The 18,847-nt window shown below is 46.2% G+C and overlaps 1 protein-coding gene and 1 long non-coding RNA gene across 2 annotated transcripts in view; one reads left to right on the top strand and one right to left on the bottom strand.

Moving 5' to 3' along the window:
• The window catches only part of LOC139265805 (anoctamin-7-like), a 192,229-nt gene that overhangs the window by 36,634 nt on the left and 136,748 nt on the right, over nucleotides 1-18,847 (bottom strand). Inside the window, exons 17-20 of the mRNA XM_070883247.1 lie at nucleotides 13,721-13,775; nucleotides 9,206-9,303; nucleotides 5,826-5,962; nucleotides 1,843-2,048 (exon numbers count right to left, since the gene is read on the bottom strand). Coding sequence (XP_070739348.1) covers nucleotides 1,843-2,048; nucleotides 5,826-5,962; nucleotides 9,206-9,303; nucleotides 13,721-13,775 — 496 coding nt within the window. The remainder of the gene's footprint in view (nucleotides 1-1,842; nucleotides 2,049-5,825; nucleotides 5,963-9,205; nucleotides 9,304-13,720; nucleotides 13,776-18,847) is intronic.
• LOC139265806 (uncharacterized) overlaps nucleotides 1-18,847 on the top strand; it is a 39,866-nt gene that overhangs the window by 6,023 nt on the left and 14,996 nt on the right. The window lies entirely within an intron of this gene.

An 18,847-nucleotide genomic window follows, 5' to 3' on the forward strand; every position in this document is an offset into this window, starting at 1 on the left:
CTGTGTGGTGGCTGGTGTGCAACGGTCACCACACGTTAAAAAAATCCACACACAGGCATCTTCCACCCTTCAAGATTTAGTTCGGGACCTGGAATAATAGGTCCTTCATTGAAACACCTGTGAACTTTTTGGCGTGGATGCAAGTCATCCTCAACTCAAGGGACTGCCGATGATGATGATTCAGAAACAACCTTTGGTACCTCATTTAAATGGTTCTTCATCATGTATGAGCCTTGACAGTCCAGGTAAACTGGTCCAGGTAGACAGGTCCAGGTAGACAGGCCCAGGTAAACTGTCCCGGTAGGCAGGCCCAGGTAAACTGTCCAGGCAGACAGGTCCAGGCAGACAGGCCCAGGTAAACTGTCCAGGTAGACAGGCCAGGGTAGACCGGTCCAGGCAGACAGGCCCAGGAAAACTGTCCAGGTAGACAGGCCCAGGTAGACAGGCTCAGGTAGACAGGTCCAGGCAGACAGGCCCAATTAAACTGTCCAGGTAGGCAGGCCCAGGTAAACTTTCCAGGTAGACAGGCCCAGGTAGACAGGTCCAGGCAGACTGGCCCAGGTAAACTGTCCAGGTAGACAGGCTCAGGTAAACTGTCCAGGTAGACAGGCCCAGATTGACAGGCCATTTAGTCACTGGGGACATCACCATTGACCTTAATCATGTCCACAATCAATGTCTCCAATTGGACAATTTCCAGCTCAGGTCACTAGGAGTCTTAACTAATGTTGCTTTCTCTTTTGTCTTGTTCTGGGCCCCTGTGGCTAATAGCCTGGCAATGGGTAGGGACGCTGCAGAGATCAGTTAACACACAGGCCACAGATCAAACCTGGGATCTTTCTGCTCTGCATGGCTCACTAGCACACTCCTATTTACGGTCATGCTCGATCGCACCCTGTCATAGAGACAACATCTCCAGAACCTTGGGAAGAAACTAAAGAGTAGCGTAACTTGATCCAGAAACTTGCCGGATCCACATGGGGAGCAGACACTCAAACCCTCGATATGGCAGCACTCGCCCTGGTGTACTCTACAGCGGAGTACTGCTCTCGGGCATGGCTATCCAGTCCGCATGTCAAATCCGTTGATGTCCAGCTGAATTCTACTTTGAGAATTATCACCGGTACCAACACCCTGGCTGTCTGTGCTTGCAAACATCGCTCCCCCACACCTACACCGCAAATATACAATCTCCAGAGAATACAACCGCTACACCAGCAAAGAGATGCTGATCCAGGCCGACTTGAACAACCTACCACCAATCCGTCTCAAATCTAGAAAGCCATTTTGGACCGTCGCCGAAGCCCTTCAGCGATCTCCCCTCAGCCTTGATGACAGGTGGCGAAATGCTTGTAAGAATTGTGACATACGGAATAGATTCCTTGTAGAGGACCCCACAGTGCAATCTGTAGGATCAAACCTTCCTCTCAAACACTGGACAACCATCAACTGCCTCAGAACCGGTCATGGTCGATGCTGCCACCTTCTCCATAGATGGAAGATTAAAGCATCCCCATCATGCGACTGTGGAGCTCCTAATCAGACCCTGGAGCACGTCACTGAGCACTGCTCTCAGACGGCATTCGCAGCAGCCTAGAAGATATCCACACTGTTACACTGATATTGATGTTTGATTTGCTTTGCTACTACTGTACGAAAGAAGAAGACTAGCACACTTACCATTCCCCACTAAATCTCTGAGGGACAGATGAGCAGTGTATGTTACGTAGTGAATAAAGAGAATATCTGGAATGGGAATATTCAAAGTTTGGACTTTCCAATAAGGTCAAAATAAGGATGTGATAAAGTACAGTGATACGTCACAGGTGCTGATGTACTCACGTTGCTTATTACAGCTATGGTGGTGATAGTTTCCAGGATGTCGAACCAGATTCCAATCTCCTGAGCACGCTCCATGACCGGGCGTCGGTATTCGCACACAAACTTGTTAGCATCCAGGCGGATTTCTATCCAATTATTGAAAAGGGCAAATAAAGGAGCCAATGGGCAGGCAGCAACGAAGATGGTGATGAATCCGAACTGCAGGACTGCAGAGTAAAGTGAGACACGGTGACCATCTAGTTATTAAAAAGTGCCATGGTAGTTAAGGAAAGAGGTTATATAGCACCTTTCACTTCCTCAGGATGCCCTAAAGTGCTTCACAAATTGGTTGCCGTGTTTGCCTACTAAGCAATGATGAAGTATGCAAATGCAACAGCCATTTTGTGCAAAGCAAGGTCTCACAAGCAGCAAATGAGATAAATGACCAGTTAATCAGTTTTTATTAGGGTTGCTTGAGGAATAAATGTTGGCCAGGACACCAGGAGAATTCCCTTGCTCTTCCTCAACCAGTGCTATGAGATCTTTCTCATCCACCTGAATAGACAGACAGAGCCTCAGTTTAACATCTCATCTTTAAGACAACACTACCAGCAATGCAGTGCTCCTTCAGTATTGTACCAAAGTGTCAGCCTAGATTATGTACTCAAGTCCTGGAGTGGGGCTTTAACCCATAACTTTGTGACTCAGAGGCGAGAATGCTATGATTGAGCCATGTAGACACTCAGTACCCTAAATACACAAACCATTAGGAATAAAGCAGATTCTTTTCTGAATGTTTCAATCAGTAATGTAGACATCTTCAGGGAGTATTCAGGGACACACCTGAGATAGATGTGACATGTTACACACACCCTGGTGACTAGAATTGAAGACATTATTGGAAATGGTCCCTTTACTGCGCAGGAAAGAAAGAACATACCTTTATATCGTGCCTTTCAGGTTCTTGGGATGGCCCAAAGTGCTTCACAGATAACGAATTACATTTTGAAATGTGCTCACTGTTGTTATTTGGACAAATGTGGCATCCAATCTGCACCTGTCAAGGTCCCACAAACAGCAAATGAGATGGATGAATGAATCTGCTACCAGGAGTTTGCTGCCCTGATTTTATGTCGAACATGAAACATGACTAGCCAGCAAACTGGGCCTGTTCCAGCTTAGGAGCAAGATTGGTATCCACCTAACCAACACTTCCTGTTCCTGACATGACAAGTTTATGGAGACAATTTACAAGTACGGAACAAGAAGGAGTCACGTGACCCATCAAGCCCATTCTTCCTCAGACCATTATAATCCACTTCATCATAAGAGTCCACCAATATCTGTAATCTCCTTAGGGAAGGGTTCTGCAAACCTCTTCCTGTCCCCATCCTACAAAGATAAAGCTAAACTCCACATCACCCACCTAACCTACCATGCTACATCTTAAAACATGACTGTTTCCATCTTTTGTTTTGATGATTCCATGATCTCAGCAGCTCAGGAATCCTCACATTCCATACAGTATTCATTCACTTTAGTCTTTGAATGTCCTTGTAGTCAAACCATGATCTTATCTACAAACTCCGACCTAGCCTTACTCTCTGCGCAAAACATATTCCAACCCACATTACTGTCTATGTAACACACTTCATCTCACCATTATTCTTTGTGTAACACTTTAATAAGCATGGTGTTGTGGTTCTGTTACTACACTAATAATCCAGAGAAAGCGAGTTCAAATCCCACCATGACAATTTGAGAATTCAGTTAACAAAAAACGGAAATAAAAAGCAAGCATCAGGATACGTGACTATGAAGCTATCGGATTGTCGTAACAACCCAACTGGTTCACTAAGATCATTTAGGGAAGGAAACCTGCTGTCCTTACCTGGTCTGATCTGTGACTCCAGTCCCACACCAACATGGTTGACTCTGAACTGCCTTCTGAAGTGGCCAAGCAAGCCACTTTGTATCAAACTGCTATACCACCACTTCAGGGCAACTAGGGATGGGCAATAAATACTGGCCTTGCTGGTGACACCCACATTTTGAGAATGAATTAAAAAAAGCTCCAATCCAACATTAGCCTCTACGTAATATGCTCCAAATTACCGTTGCTCTCTGTAACACACTGCAACCAATGGAAGGAAAATAGGCTGGTTCCTATAATGGGCAGCTACTCTCTAACACCATGGGCAGCAAGCTGAAAATCTACTGTGCTCTCTGAGTAACAGACTCTAACCTATTGTTGCTCTATGTGAGACTTCACAGAAAACACACTGAATAAAGTTAGCTGCATCTATAAGCCCAGCAGCAGCAGCACACAACTACCCATGCCACTATTTCGAAGAAGAGCAGGGGAGTTATCCCCGGTGTCCTGGCCAATATTTATCCCTCAATCAACATCACTAAAACAGATGATCTGGTTGTTATCACATTGCTGTTAGTGGGAGCTTGCTGTACACAAATTGGCTGCCGCATCTCCTACATTACAACAGTGACTACACTTCAAAAGTACTTCATTGGTTGAAAAGCACTTTGAGATGTCCTGAGATCTTGATGCCACTCTAGAAATGCAAGTTTTTTATTTCTTTCTTTACCCACCCCCAATTCAGAGCAAACACTGGATCAAAAGCAGTTGTCATTCTTTTGCAAAAAGCACGAGAGGTGGAAAAGAGACAAATCCGTGCCATTGTGTTAAAAAAATCCACCGGAAAGAAAAAATAATAAACACAAGTGAGATATTTTAAGGTCATTTAATCAACTAACAGTTCAAAGAGAGTTAAAAACCAGCCTGTGTTAAACTCTCAGGTTCAATCAGGGCACATGGATTTAAAGTAATTGGTCGGAGTTTTAGGGGGAATTTCTTGGAAATTGGATGAGTGGATGTCAGGTGAGGAGAGGAATTTCAATAGGAGTTTATTATCCGTGTCAGAAATGTTTCAGATTGCTCCACATACAAGTTACCGCCCCTTGGGAGAAGTTGCTTGGGGAAGGTACTAGACGGTCTACCTGTGGAATTGTAATTCAGCACAAGTTGGCATCTTCAGGAGAAGAGGGGAGGGTGTTAGAAAAACAAAATGAAGCAGAGTGGTATTCTGGAATGGTGGGTCAGACTAGGTGTTCACTATCTCTATGCCAGAGATCTCAAGAACAATCACTTTGGCGAAGCATTGAATGGAGGTCAGAACTTCCCCACAAGAAGGACTACCCCATGGCAGGCTCATGGACCTTCTGGTTTCATTGGCCGAGGATTGGTTGCAAATCCTATCCTCATCCCATTAGCCCCTGCTGGTCTGCGATCCAGAGGAAAATCCAAGAAACAACTCAAAAAATGAAATAAAAATGTAAACTAGTTTTTATGTATTAATATTTAACTACGTTATGAACAACAACTTGTATTTATAGAGCGTTTTAAACTTAGTAAAATGTCCCAAGGTGCTTTACAACCTGTTATCATACAAAATTTGACATCAAGCCACATCAGGAGATATTCAGCAGATGACCAAAAGCTCGATCAAAGAGATTGGTTTTAAGGAGTGTCTTAAAGGAGGAAAGAGAGGCAGCGAGGCAGAGAGGTTTAGTGAGGGAATTCCAGAGCTTAGGGCCCAGGCAGCTGAAGCCCCAGCCAGTAATGGTGGAGTGATTGAAATCGGGGATACTCAAGAGGCCAGAATTGGAGAAGCACAGATATCTGAGGGTTGTGGGGTTGGAGGAGATTACAGAGATAGGGAGGGGCGAGGCCATGGAGGGATTTGAAAATAAGGATGTGAATTTTTAAATTGAGGCGTTGCTTAACCGGGAGCCAATGTAGGTCAGCAAGCACACGGGTGATGGGTGAGCGGGACTTGGTGCGAGTTAGGACACAGTGAATGAAGATGAGGGGCCTTACATAACAAACTTTGTAAGTCTCACACATGAGTTATGAAGTCTTCCTCATCCACAGGATAAACCAGACTATGTTCTCAACCAGAGTCACAGTGTTCTAGTGAGCTACCTACCCATCTCAAGATACTCGTTAAAGAGCCCTTCATAGACCAGTAGCTCGTAATCCTTCTCCCAGGGATGATGCACTGGAATGGACTCCTGTTTAGCTGTGTTCTTCAGTTTCCGTTTCTGCCACCAATATTTCAGCTTCCTGTTCAATAAGTAACACAACAGTATTCAAAGTAAAGCAACAAATGAAAGCTAGCTCAATAAAGTCAGACCTATGTAGGCATTCCTGCTGGTGTGGCTAAAGCCACCAGCAAATGCACACAACAGGTGTGCACCCAGGGTAGATGGTCAATGCCCATCAATGATGCACCCAGGGTAGATGGTCAGTGCCCAATGATGCATCCAGGGTAGATAGTCAGTGCCCAATGATGCATCCAGGGTAGATGGTCAATGCCCATCAATGATGCACCCAGGGTAGGTGGTCAATGCCCATCAATGATGCACCCAGGGTAGATGGTCAGTGCCCATCAATGATGCACCCAGGGTAGATGATCAGTGCCCATCAATGATGCACCCAGGGTAGATGGTCAATGCCCATCAATGATGCACCCAAGGTAGGTGGTCAATGCCCATCAATGATGCACCCAGGGTAGATGGTCAGTGCCCATCAATGATGCACCCAGGGTAGATGATCAGTGCCCAATGATGCATCCAGGGTAGATAGTCAGTGCCCAATGATGCACCCAGGGTAGGTGGTCAGTGCCCAATGATACACACAGGGTGGGTGGTCAATGCCCATCAATGATGCACCCAGGGTAGGTGGTCAGTGCCCAATGATGCACCCAGGGTAGATGGTCAATGCCCATTTATGATGCCTGAAAAGCTGGTGATGTGGAAGAGTCAGCAGACAGTATGTGGTAAACTTTTGTTAAAAGCCTCTTTCACTGTTCAGCATTGCAAAAGTACATGAACTCATTGAATGGCGGTGCAGGCACGAAGGGCCAAATGGCCTACTCCTGCACCTATTTTCTATGTTTCTACATACGTTACAACTATTGCCTTTGAAAGCTGGTCAACGTGTGCTTGGAATAGATGCAGACATTGCCACAATCTGTACTCTGTACTCTGGTTCTCCATTCTCATTCATTGCTAGGTCCATTTAGTTTGCAGATGAAGCAGGCTGATGGTGCTGCCTGTGGAGAATCAAAATACTTTGTAGGCAGCCTACAATATATCCAACTTAGATATTGACATTTGAATTGCTTTGCTACTACCATACTGTTGTGTATCTGTAAAGCATGCACTCCCATGTTCCGCCACCAGGGAGCTCATCCCTGAAGTCCTAAGGTATCCCAGCATCCCTTGGGAGCACTGTATATAAGCTGGCCCCCTAAGGCCTGTTCCTCACTCTGGAGTGTCTTATTAAAGACTGAGGTCACTGTGTGCAGCCTCATCTGTGTAAGGAACACAATAACTGGCGATGAGAATACGAATCCAATGCAAAGATGCAGCAAACTGTGGGCATCCTGGAGAAGTTCTCGGAGGGTGAGGACTGGGAAGACTATGTCGAATGGCTAGACCAGTACTTTGTAGCCAACGAGCTGGACGGAGAAGGAAGCGCTGCAAAAAGGAGAGCGGTCCTCCTCACAGTCTGCGGGGCACCAACCTACAGCCTCATGAAGAATCTTCTGGCTCCGGTGAAACCCACAGATAAGTCATATGAGGAGCTGTGTACACTGGTTTGGGAGCATCTTAACCCGAGGGAGAGCATGCTGATGACGAGGTATCGGTTCCACACGTGCCAGCGATCTGAAGGTCTGGAAGTAGCGAGCTATGTCACCGAGCTAAGGCGACTTGCAGGACAATGTGAGTTTGATGGCTACCTGGAGCAAATGCTCAGAGACTTTTTTGTACTGGGCATTGGCCATGGGACCATCCTACGAAAACTTTTGACTATAGAGACACCGACCCTCAGTAAGGCCATTGCGATAGCACAGGCGTTTATGTCCACCAGTGATAACACCAAACAAATCTCTCAGCACACAAGTGCTAGCAATGTTCATAAATTAACTGGAACTGTGTTTGCGAGCAGAAATGTACAGGGCAGACCCCACGAGTCTGCAACTGCCAGCAGGCCTCAGGTAACCCAGATGACTCAGTCCCTAACAAAGGATGAATGCAAAGCAATTCACACCTTGTTGGCATTGTGGAGGCTTCCATTCAGCCTATTCATGCCGCTCTGCAAAACCTGCTAAACACCACGTGGCAGAGGAAGATCGGTCCATGGTGGATCAAAGCAATTTTCCTCAGAGCCTCAGAGAGAGGAGGCAGATGCTGAAGTACTCAGGGTGCACACATTTTTGACGAAATATCCACCTATAATGCTAAACGTAAAATTGAATGGCTTACCCGTAGCCATGGAACTGGACACTGGCGCTAGCCAATCCATCATGAGTAAAAAGATGTTTGAGAGACTGTGGTGCAACAAGGCATTCAGACCAGCCCTCAGCCCCATCCACATGAAACTGAGAACGTACACCAAAGAGCTTATCAATGTCCTGGGCAGCGTCATGGTCAAGGTCACCTACAAGGGCACGGTGCACGAACTGCCACTCTGGATTGTCCCGGGCGATGGCCCCACACTGCTTGGAAGGAGCTGGCTGGGCAAAATCCGTTGGAACTGGAATTACATCCGAGCGCTATCACATGTCGATGAGGCCTAATGTACCCAGGTTCTTAACAAATTTCCTTCCCTTTTTGAGCCAGGCATTGGAAACTTTTCCGGGGCGAAGGTGCGGTTCCACTTGGTCCCAGAGGCTCGACCCATTCACCACAAGGCGCGAGCGGTACCTCACATGATGAGGGAAAGAGTGGAAATCGAGCTGGACAGGCTGCAATGCGAGGGCATCATCTCCCCAGTGGAATTCAGCGAGTGGGCCAGCCCGATTGTTCCAGTACTCAAAAGTGATGGCACGGTCAGGATTTGCGCCGATTATAAAGTAACTACTAATTGTTTCTCGCTACAGGACCAATACCCGCTACCTAAGGCAGACGAGCTATTTGCGATGCTGACAGAAACTCTCTCCCCCAAAAAGCTGTTGACGCTAGGGGTAATTGAAAATGTAAAAATTGAAATTGTTCGATTTTTGTTAGGCAGGGGTGTTAAAGGTTACAGAACCAAGGAGGGTAGATGGAGTTAAGATGCAGTTCAGTCATGATCCAATTTGAATGGTGGAACATTCTCGAGGAGTTGAATGGCCTCCTCCTGTCCCTATGTCCTATCTCACACTATCAACATTTTCAGCTCATTAATATTTGAGTGAATAATGTAAATGTTTATGGACAGCGAATAGATCCTTCAGTATTCTTCTTTGAATAGATTTGTTTTTCCCACAATCCTATTCCCATTTAAATAGTTCCTATTCACACTGCAGCAGATACTCACGGGATGACAAACTCCTGCACATTGTTAATGAGTTGCTTTCCAACCATGATAATAAGCAGTTCCTGAGCTAGTTCAACCAGGCAGCCACCAGGTCCACACTGGAAAAGAATAGCAAATCATAATTTGTACTATGCTTGAGAAGTCACCGGAAAAAGGCACAAGATTGGTCAACACACTAAACAGTAAACAGTGTAAGGGGATTATACAGTGAAAACCCATAATGGGCTGCCATATTTTCATCAGAGAGAGCCAGCATGACTTTGGTAAAGGTAAGTCATGGGTGGGGTGGCTTGACCCATCCACCTCCACGGAGGTGTGTGGGGGGCCTGACCCATCCACCTCCATGGCACGAACCTGGTATTGCAGTACTTCCAGGAACGGTGTAGTGGCTCTAGGCCTTTTGGCTAAGAGCATTGGCGCAGAGTGATCCTTGATGTGTGCAAGGTGACCTCTGGCGTTTGTGATTTGACAAAGAATTGGAACGATTGGCTACGAATTTCAAAAAAAAAGTCATGTCTCTCTAATCTAGATACATTTTTTGAGGCGTTCACTAATAAGATAGGTAGAAGTATGTCTATGAATGTTGTCTATATGGACTTCCAGAAGGCATTCAATAAAGTTCCATACAAAAGATTGTTGGCAAAAATTTGAGTGCACTGAATTAGAGGTAGGGGCCGAAATTGCCCTCCGCCTCGTAATTACCGCCAGTACTGATGGGGTGGGGAATAGAGGGAAATTACCTACTTTTGTCTTTTAAAATTAACGGGGCGGTGTTGGAGGCGGCTGAGGGGCGGAAGCGAATCGGGAACAGGGCGGAAAGCGGGCGGAAAGCAGGCAGTGTCATCAGCGCCACGCTGAGCACGTCTGCATGACACTGACGATGTCAGCGCGACGCGGACATGCCACGTCACACTGAGGCGTAGCAACGTCCCTCCCCTTCACTTAAAGGGGAGGGACGCTGCGAGGCCTATCGGGGGGTGCTGGCCTGCTTGGTGGCGGGCCGGTCGAACCCATGGCCACCATTGTCGGAGTGCAGAATAAGCCAACACTTAAAATAAAAGTTGGCCGCAGCAATGCGCCCTCCCCTTTAAGGGCGGACATGCCGCCCAGCCACTGGCAGCTTCCCGCCGCGTGAAGCTATTGGGGGCACCTACCGGCAGTGGCCGCGTTCCCGCAGGTCAATTTCCCTCGTGGGGCGGAAAGGTGTCGGCGCATGCCGGACAAATGGGTTGGAGCGCCAGGCGGGGCGGAAACACTGGGCACAGCGGAAACTTGCTTACGCCGCCCCCGGCCCAGAGGCAATTCCGCATGGGTCGGATCATCCTCCTGCTCCTGGTCGGAAGGGCCATCCCAATCCATTACTGTCTCCCCAGTCTTTTGATGGGTTTTGGTTGGGTGGTAAGAGACAGAGTGCAGATAAAGGATATGTGCTCTGATTGGCAGAATGAGACCGGGATCTGTTCTGGTCCCCCAACTTTTCACCATTTTATCAATGACTTGGATGAAGGAATAGAGAGTTGTCTATCCAAGTTTTCAGAGGACACTAAGTTAGGAGGGACAGTAAGAAGTGCAGGTGGAAGCAGTAAGTTGCAAAGGATAATAGACAGATTTAATGACTGAGCAAAACGGTGGCAGATGGGGTTTAATGTGGATAAGTGTGAGGTCATCCACTTTGGACTAAAATAGATAAATCAGAGTATTTTGTGACAGGTTCAAAAACAATCAAGAAGGCTAATGGAGTGGCCATCATCTCAAGAGAGGTTGGGATACAAAGGAGTGGAGTCAATTTTGAGCACTGCACCTCAGGAAGGATTTTTTAAAAGTTCGATTCGGCATGTGGGCATCGCTGGCAAGGCCAACATTTATTGCCCATTCCTAATTGCCTTTGAGAAGGTGGTGGTGGTGAGCCGCCTTCTTGAACTGCTGCAGTTCTTGTAGTGAAGGTGCTCCCACAGTGCAGTTAGGGAGGGAGTTCCAAGATTTTGACCCAGCAACGATGAAGGAACGGCGATATATTTCCAAGTCAGGCAGGTGAGTAACTTGGAGGGGAACTTGCAGGTGATGATGCTCCCATGCACCTGCTGCCCTTGTCCTTCTAGGTGGTAGAGTTTGGGGGTTTGGGAGGTGCTGCCGAAGAAGCCTTGGTGAGTTGCTGCAGTGCATCTTGTAGATGGTACACACTGCAGCCATGGTACACCAGTGGTGGAGGGAATGAATGTTGAAGGTGGTGCCAACTAAGTGGGTTGCTTTGTCCTGGATGGTGTTGAGCTTCTTGAGTGTTGTTGGAGCTGCACTCATCCAGGCAAGTGGAGAGTATTCCATCACACTCCTGACTTGTGCCTTTATAGATGGTGGAAAGGCTTTGGGGAGTCAGGAGGTGAGACACTCGCCACAGAATACCCAGCCTCTGACCTGCTCTTGTTGCCATAGTGTTTATGTGGCTGGTCCAGTTAAGTTTCTGGTTAATGGTGACCCCCCAGGATGTTGATGGTGGGGGATTCGACGATGGTAATGTAGTTGAATATGAAGGGGAGGTGGTTAGACTCTCGCTTATTGGAGATGGTCAGTGCCTGGCACTTGTGTGCCGTGAATGTTACTTGCCACTTATCAGCCCAAGCCTGAATGTCATCCAGGTCTTGTATATTGGCCATAAAGCGGGTGCAGCACAAATTCACCATAATGATACTGAGGCTTAAGGGTTAAATTATGAGGGCAGGTTGCATAAACTTGGCTTGTAACCCCCTGGCATATAGAAGATTAAAGGGTGATTTGATCAAGGTGTTTAAAATGTGAAAGGAATTTGATAGAGTAGATAAAGAAAAATTATTTCTTCTGGTGGGGTATCAAAAACAAGGGGACAAAATCTTAAAATTAGAGCTTGAGCATTTAGGAGGGAAATCAGGAAGCAAGTTTTCACACAAAGCGTAGTGGAAATCTGGAACTGTCTCCGCGCCCCCCCCCAAAAGGCTGTGGATGCTGGGGGGCAATTGGAGCTATCAAGATTGAGATTGATAGATTGTTGTTGGGTAAGGGTAATCGAGGGTTACGGGGCAACTGTGGGTAGATGGAGTTAAGCCATGATCTAATTGAATGGCGGTATAGGCTCGGAGGTCTGAATGGCCTCCTCCTGATCCTATGCTCACATCAACAAGGCACACATGCTAAGTTCCCAGTCTCAGCTGAGTTGTTGGGTCTTGGGTGTAGTGCAGAGACATGTTGCCATGAAGCTGTGGGGCTGCCTGGAGGTCCCGCGCAAGCAACTTGCCAGCTTTATAATGGAAAAAACGGACATGCAGTTAAAGGGGCCATGCACCCACCCTCCAAAATTCGAGGGAACATTGGTGCATAGTCCAGGGTCAGTTCATATAGGACTAGAGGGAACTTGCGAGGACTGGAAAGTGCAAAATAGATCGATGAATTAATTATAATACCAATCTCCAATCTGATAGTGCCATCTCAGCCAGAACCATAATCTATAGTTTAGCACGAGCAGATCCATTATTCAATACATATACATTATTACATAGATACAGTAGAACATATAGATACATTTGGCACAGCATGAAGGGTTTTGATAGAATAAATGAGATAAACTGCTTCCACTGGCAAGAGGGTCAGTAACCAAAGGACTCAGATGTTAGATAATTGGCAAAAGAACCAGTAGGAGGAGGTGAGATTTTGTTTTGACGCAGCGAGTTATGATCTAGAACGCACTGCCTGAAAGGGCGATGGAAGCAGATTCAATAACAACCTTCAAAAGCGAATTGAATATATACTTGAAAAGGAAATATTTACTGGGTTCTGGGGAAAGGGCAGGGGTGTGGGACTAATTGGATAGCTCTTTCAAAAATCTCGATGGGCCGAATGGCCTCCTTCTATGCTGTATCATTCCATACAGATACAATATAAAGTTTAATATGATCAGCACCATATACAATAAAGGGAGGAGAATTCGCATAGGAAGCATTAGAAAGCCCATCACACAGTGACAGTGGAAACCCACAACTGCACCCCACTGCTCCCGAGAGAGGGAGGAAGCCAGAGGTTCTTATCAGGTCGAAGGCAAGGACCAATAAATGTTAAAGCCCCCAGTCAGGAGGCAATGGGGCACATCAGAAATACCAATAGGTTTCTGTGGAGTGGATTTCCATACACTTTATTTATTTGAAGCCCCACTTATGGCCTACAATGGAACCCATATGGGATCCATTGGGCCCAAAAAGGCCAAACTGGGTCGAGATGTCCAAGAATGATCCCAGACATTCCCCCAAAATGCGCCCCCAAAAGGCGCTTGTGTTGACCACAGCTGGCAGGACTGTCCAGATCAGGATTTCCAATGCAAATGGGCTGGAAACCTGGTTGTTCTGGATTCTACCTCCAATTACTACGTTCCCCCGGTGTATTTATTGGCCTCCCCGATCCCTGGAACCTTGGGCCCAAAGATTCTGTTCGACTGACAATCTGAACATGTGCTGTAATTAACCTCTTTGTAGAGCATCATAATCCAATACCTACAGCCTCGTTTCTGATTCCGAACAGCGAACCATAGTTTCCAGGATAACCAACAAACCTGAGGAACACAGCAAAATGGAAATGGATTCAGAATTCGAACAATGCAAGGATAAAGGGAAACAAATTACAAAATAAGGGAGAGACTCTTAGTATCCTGAACATTACAGGGATTCGGGAACAGAGGTGATGGGCTATAATTGCAATGGAACCATTTGGACTTTGCAACCTCTTCATTCAACACATGGAAAATTAACACATAAACCTTTCTCTGGTCATTGTTGCAGTAAGGCAGCTATAACATTTACATGGAAACAGAAGTCACTGATACATAGAAAACAGAATAATCCTGCACTGCATGGCAGTTATCAGCTTTGCCATTGCAATGTATGCACCTGTGAGCATGCTCACAGGATTGTAGAATGAAAAGAGTTGTAGAGCTGTCGCTAACCGGTCCAGGCAGAAGACGGTCGAGGGGATCGTTCAGCCCGACTGCCTGCCTCTCTTCCGCGGTTACATTCGGGCCAGGGTGTCCCTGGAGATGGAGCACGCGGTGTCCACCGGTACGCTCGCGGCCTTCCGTGAGAGGTGGGAGCCGGAGGGACTGGAGTGCATTGTCACCCTCGGCAACCAAATTTTAATTTGACTTTATATGTTTTAAGGTTTAATTTGTTTTAATTGCCGGGTTTTTAGTGTCCCCCTCCATTTTTATAGGGGGCACTTGTCAAATGTGGAATTTTAATGCCCTAAAAGAAAACACACAAAAAAAATCTACAAAAATACAAAAAAAAATTAAAAAAAAGAGAGGGCTGTTATAAGTGTCTGGAGTGTCCCCCAGATCGGGGGGCACTCGATCTAATGTTATTTTGTACTCCCCAAAAAGAGTTGTAGAATGAAAAGAGTTGTAGAGCTGTTGCTAACAGGTCCAGGCAGCGGGCGGTCGAGGGGGACGTTCAGCCCGACTGCCTGCCTCTCATCCGCGGTTACATCCGGGCCAGGGTGTCCCTGGAGATGGAGCACGCGGTGTACACCGGTACGCTCACGGCCTTCCGCGAGAGGTGGGCGCCGGAGGGACTGGAGTGCATCATCACCCCCGGCAACCAAATTTTAATTTGAACCATGTCTAAAGTTTAATTTGTTTAAGTTTGTCAGGTTTAGCGACCCCCCCCCCCCTATCTTTTATCCAGGGGGCACTTGTATAATTTGTGTTTTTGGTGTCCTCAAAAAAAAAAACAAGGGGGCACTTGAAAAGTTTTTGGAGCTTGATTACTATGTCTACAAAAATAGAAACATCCTTCCAGTCACAAAAACATCAATCATTACCCTTTGCTTCCTACCTCCAAGCCAATTTTGGATCCAACTTGCCACTTTGCCCTGGATCCCATGGGCTTTAACCTCCATGACCAGTCTACCTTATCAAAAGCCTTGCTAAAGTCCATATATACTACATTGTACGCACTACCCTCATCGACCCTCTTGGTTACCTCCTCAAAAAATTCAATCAGGTTAGTCAAACACGATCTTCCCTTAACAAATCCGTGCTGACTGTTCCTAATTAATCCTTGCCTATCCAAATACAGATTTATCCTGTCTTTCAGGATTTTTTCCAATAATTTTCCCACCACTGACGTTAAGCTGACAGGCCTGTAATTACTCAGCCTATCCCTTTTACCCTTCTTAAACAAGGATACTACATTAGTAGTCCTCCAATCCTCCGGCACCATGCCTATATCCAAAGAGGATTGGAAAATGATGGTTAAGGCCTCTGCTATTTCTTCTTTTACTTCGCTCAACAACCTGGGATGCATTTCATCTGGGCCTGGGGACTTATCTACTTTCAAAGCTGCTAAACCCCTTAATACTTCCTCTCTCATTTTATTTATTCATCCAGAATATCACACTCCTCCTCTATAGCAGTATCTGTATTATCTCTTTCCTTTGTGAAAACAGATGCAAAGTATTCGTTAAGAACCCTATCAACATCTTCCGTCTCCTCACAAAGGTTACCCTCATGGTCTCTAATAAGCCCTACCCTTTCCTTAGTTACCCTCTTACTCGTAATATATTTGTGGAACATCTTAGGGTTTTCCTTAATTTTACTGGCCAAGAATTTCTTGTGCTCTCTCTTAGCATTCCTAATATCCTTTTTAATTTTATCTCTTACCTTTCTATATTCATCTAAAGATTCTAAAGTATTTAGCCATTGATATGTGACATAAGCGTCCCTTTTTTTCTTAATCCTCCCCTGTAAGTCCCTAGACATCCAGGGGGCTCTAGAATTATTTTTCCCAGCTTTTTTCTTTAAGGGCACATGTTTGGCCTGAACCTTTCAGATCTCCTCCTTGAATGCCTCCCACTGTTTCGACACCGATTTACTCACAAGTAGCTGTTTCCAGTCCACCATGGCCAAATCGCTCCTCAACTTAGCAAAATTAGCTTTTCCCCAATTCGGAACTTTTATTCCAGGTCTATTCTTGTCCTTATCCGTAACCAACTTGAATCTGACTGAATTATGGTCACTGGCACCCAAATGCTCCCCCACTAATACCCCTTCAACTTGCCCAGCTTCATTCCCCAAAACTAAATCCAAGACCGCCCCCTCTCGTGTTGGACTTGCTAGATACTGACTAAAAAAGTTCTCTTGAATGCATTTCAAGAATTCCACACCCCCTCTATACCCTTCACACTAAATTTGCCCCAATCAATATTTGGATAGTTAAAATCCCCTACCATTACTACCCTATGGTTTTTAGACTTCACAGCAATTTGCCTACATATTTGCTTCTCTATATCCCTCCCACTGTTTGGGGGTCTATAATACACTCCCAGCAGTGTGATCGCCCCTTTTTTATTTTTCAATTCGACCCATGTGGCCTCAGTTAATGATCCCTCTGACATATCATCCCTCCTCACCGCTGTAATAGTTTATTTAATTAGTACTGCAACCCCTGCCCCCCCCCCCTTTTACCCCCCTCTCTATCTTGTCTAAAATTCCTGTAGCCAGGAATATTCATCTGCCAAACCTGCCCCTCTTTCAGCCATGTTTCTGTAATGACTATAATGTAGCGGTGTTCCTCAGAGATCAGTATTAGGACCACTGCTCTGTTTGATATACATTTTGGACTTGGGTATACAGGGCACAATTTCAAAGTTTGCAGATGATACAAAATCGGAAATGTAAACAATGAGGAGGATAGTACAGACTTCAGGACATAGGCGGACTGGTGAAATGATCAGATGACATTTTACGCAGAGAAGTGTAAAGTGATACATTTTGGTAGGATGAATGAGGAGGGGCAATATAAACAAAATGGTACAGTTTTAAAGGGAATGCAGGAACTGAGAGATGTGGAAGTGTATGTACACAAATCTTTGAAGGTGGCAGAACAAGTTGAGAAGGCTGTTAAAAAAGTACGTGGGGTCCTTGGCTTTATTAACAGAGGCAGAGTACAAAAGCAAAGAAGTTATGTTTAGCTTTTATAAAACATTGGTAAGGCCTCAGTTGGAGTATTGTGTTCAATTCTGGGCACCACACTTTAGGAAGGGTGTTTGGGCCTTAAAGAGGGTACAGAAGAGATTTACAAGAATGGTTCCGGGGTGAGGGACTTCAGTTATGTGAATAGACTGAAGAAGCTGGGATTGTTCTCTTTAAAAGAGAGATGGTTAAGAGGAGATTCGATAAAGTTGTTAAAAATCATGAACAGTTTTGATAGAATAAATAAGGGGAAACTGTTTCCAGTGGCAGTAGGGTTGGTAACCAGAGGACACAGATAAGAACATAAGAAATGGGAGCAAGAATAGGCCATACGGCCCCTGGATCATGGCTGATCCACTTCAGGTCCACTTCCCCGCCCTAGCTCCATATACCTTGATTCCCTTAGCGTCTAAAAATCTATAAAGCTCAGTCATGAATAGAACCAGAGATGACACAAGGAAACTTTGTTTTTTACACCGCGGGTTGTTGTGATCTGGAACGCGCTGCCTGAAAGGGTGGTGGAAGCAGATTCAGTAGTAACTTTCAAAAGAGAATTGGATAAATACTTGAAGGGAAAAAATATACAGGGCCATGGGAAAAGAGCAGGGGAGTGAGATTAATTGGATAGTTCTACCAAAGAGCCGGCAGAGGCTCAGTGGGCTGAATGGCCTCCTGTGTTGTATCATTCTATGATCCTATGGGCTGAATTTTGGGCTTTGCTGATTTCGGGGCGGTAATGGCGGCGGGGCGGTAAGGTTTGGGCCCGGGAACAGTTTGCGCCTCAGTCAGCAAAATTGGGCAGCTGGGCCCTGAGTGTGGGGAAGAGTGCTCAGGGAGGTGTTACCTCTCTCAGGGCGCTAGGCCGGCTGAGTATGGGAAAATCCCCAGCTAAACAGCTGACCTGGGAACGCTCTGAGAGAGGCCTAGGGAGAAAAAAAAAACACCAAAAACATTCCCAATACATAGACTTTGCTACCAATTGCAAAAAATAAAATAAAAGAGAAACCAATCACACTTATCTGAGGTGGACATTACTTATCTCACTGCAGCCGGTATAGGTCGGAACGCACGGGTTGGAGACAGTGATACAACCTCCCAACCCAACAGCAGAGCCTCCCAACTCTGGCCCTGATGTCCCAGCACAGAAACAAGCCATTGGTCTATTCCAGTGTTTATGTTCCACACGAGTCTCCTCCCACCCTACTTCATCTAACCCTATCAGCATATTCTTCTATTCCTTTCACAGGCGGTCCCAGCAGGGCGCACTAAAGGACATACGGGTCAGGCGGGAGTCAAAAATCAAGCTGGTGTCGCAACCAGGGCGTTGCACACTGACTCTTCCAGGCGGTAATGCTCCGTGCCCCGGTGAAACCAGCCCCGAAACCCCCGCGGGGCTGGAAGCGGACCGCTAGCCCCTCCAGGGCGAAACACAGAGGCGGACAGCACCGGAAAGTCCAGCACTGTCTGCTTCACCCATCTTTGCTTTGCACTGAAGGAAATCTGCTTCTCTTTGTGCAGCCGTTCAGTGCAGTGCAAGTTTCTCGGAGACCTTATAGGGTTGAAACGCTGCGGTTTGATTGCCGGCGATGAGCCTCATTAGACCCAAGCACGGGTTGGAGACAGGGATACAACCTCCCAACCCAACAGCAGAGCCTCCC

This window comes from Pristiophorus japonicus, chromosome 6 (assembly GCF_044704955.1).
Source record: "Pristiophorus japonicus isolate sPriJap1 chromosome 6, sPriJap1.hap1, whole genome shotgun sequence".
Classification (NCBI taxonomy): domain Eukaryota; kingdom Metazoa; phylum Chordata; class Chondrichthyes; family Pristiophoridae; genus Pristiophorus; species Pristiophorus japonicus.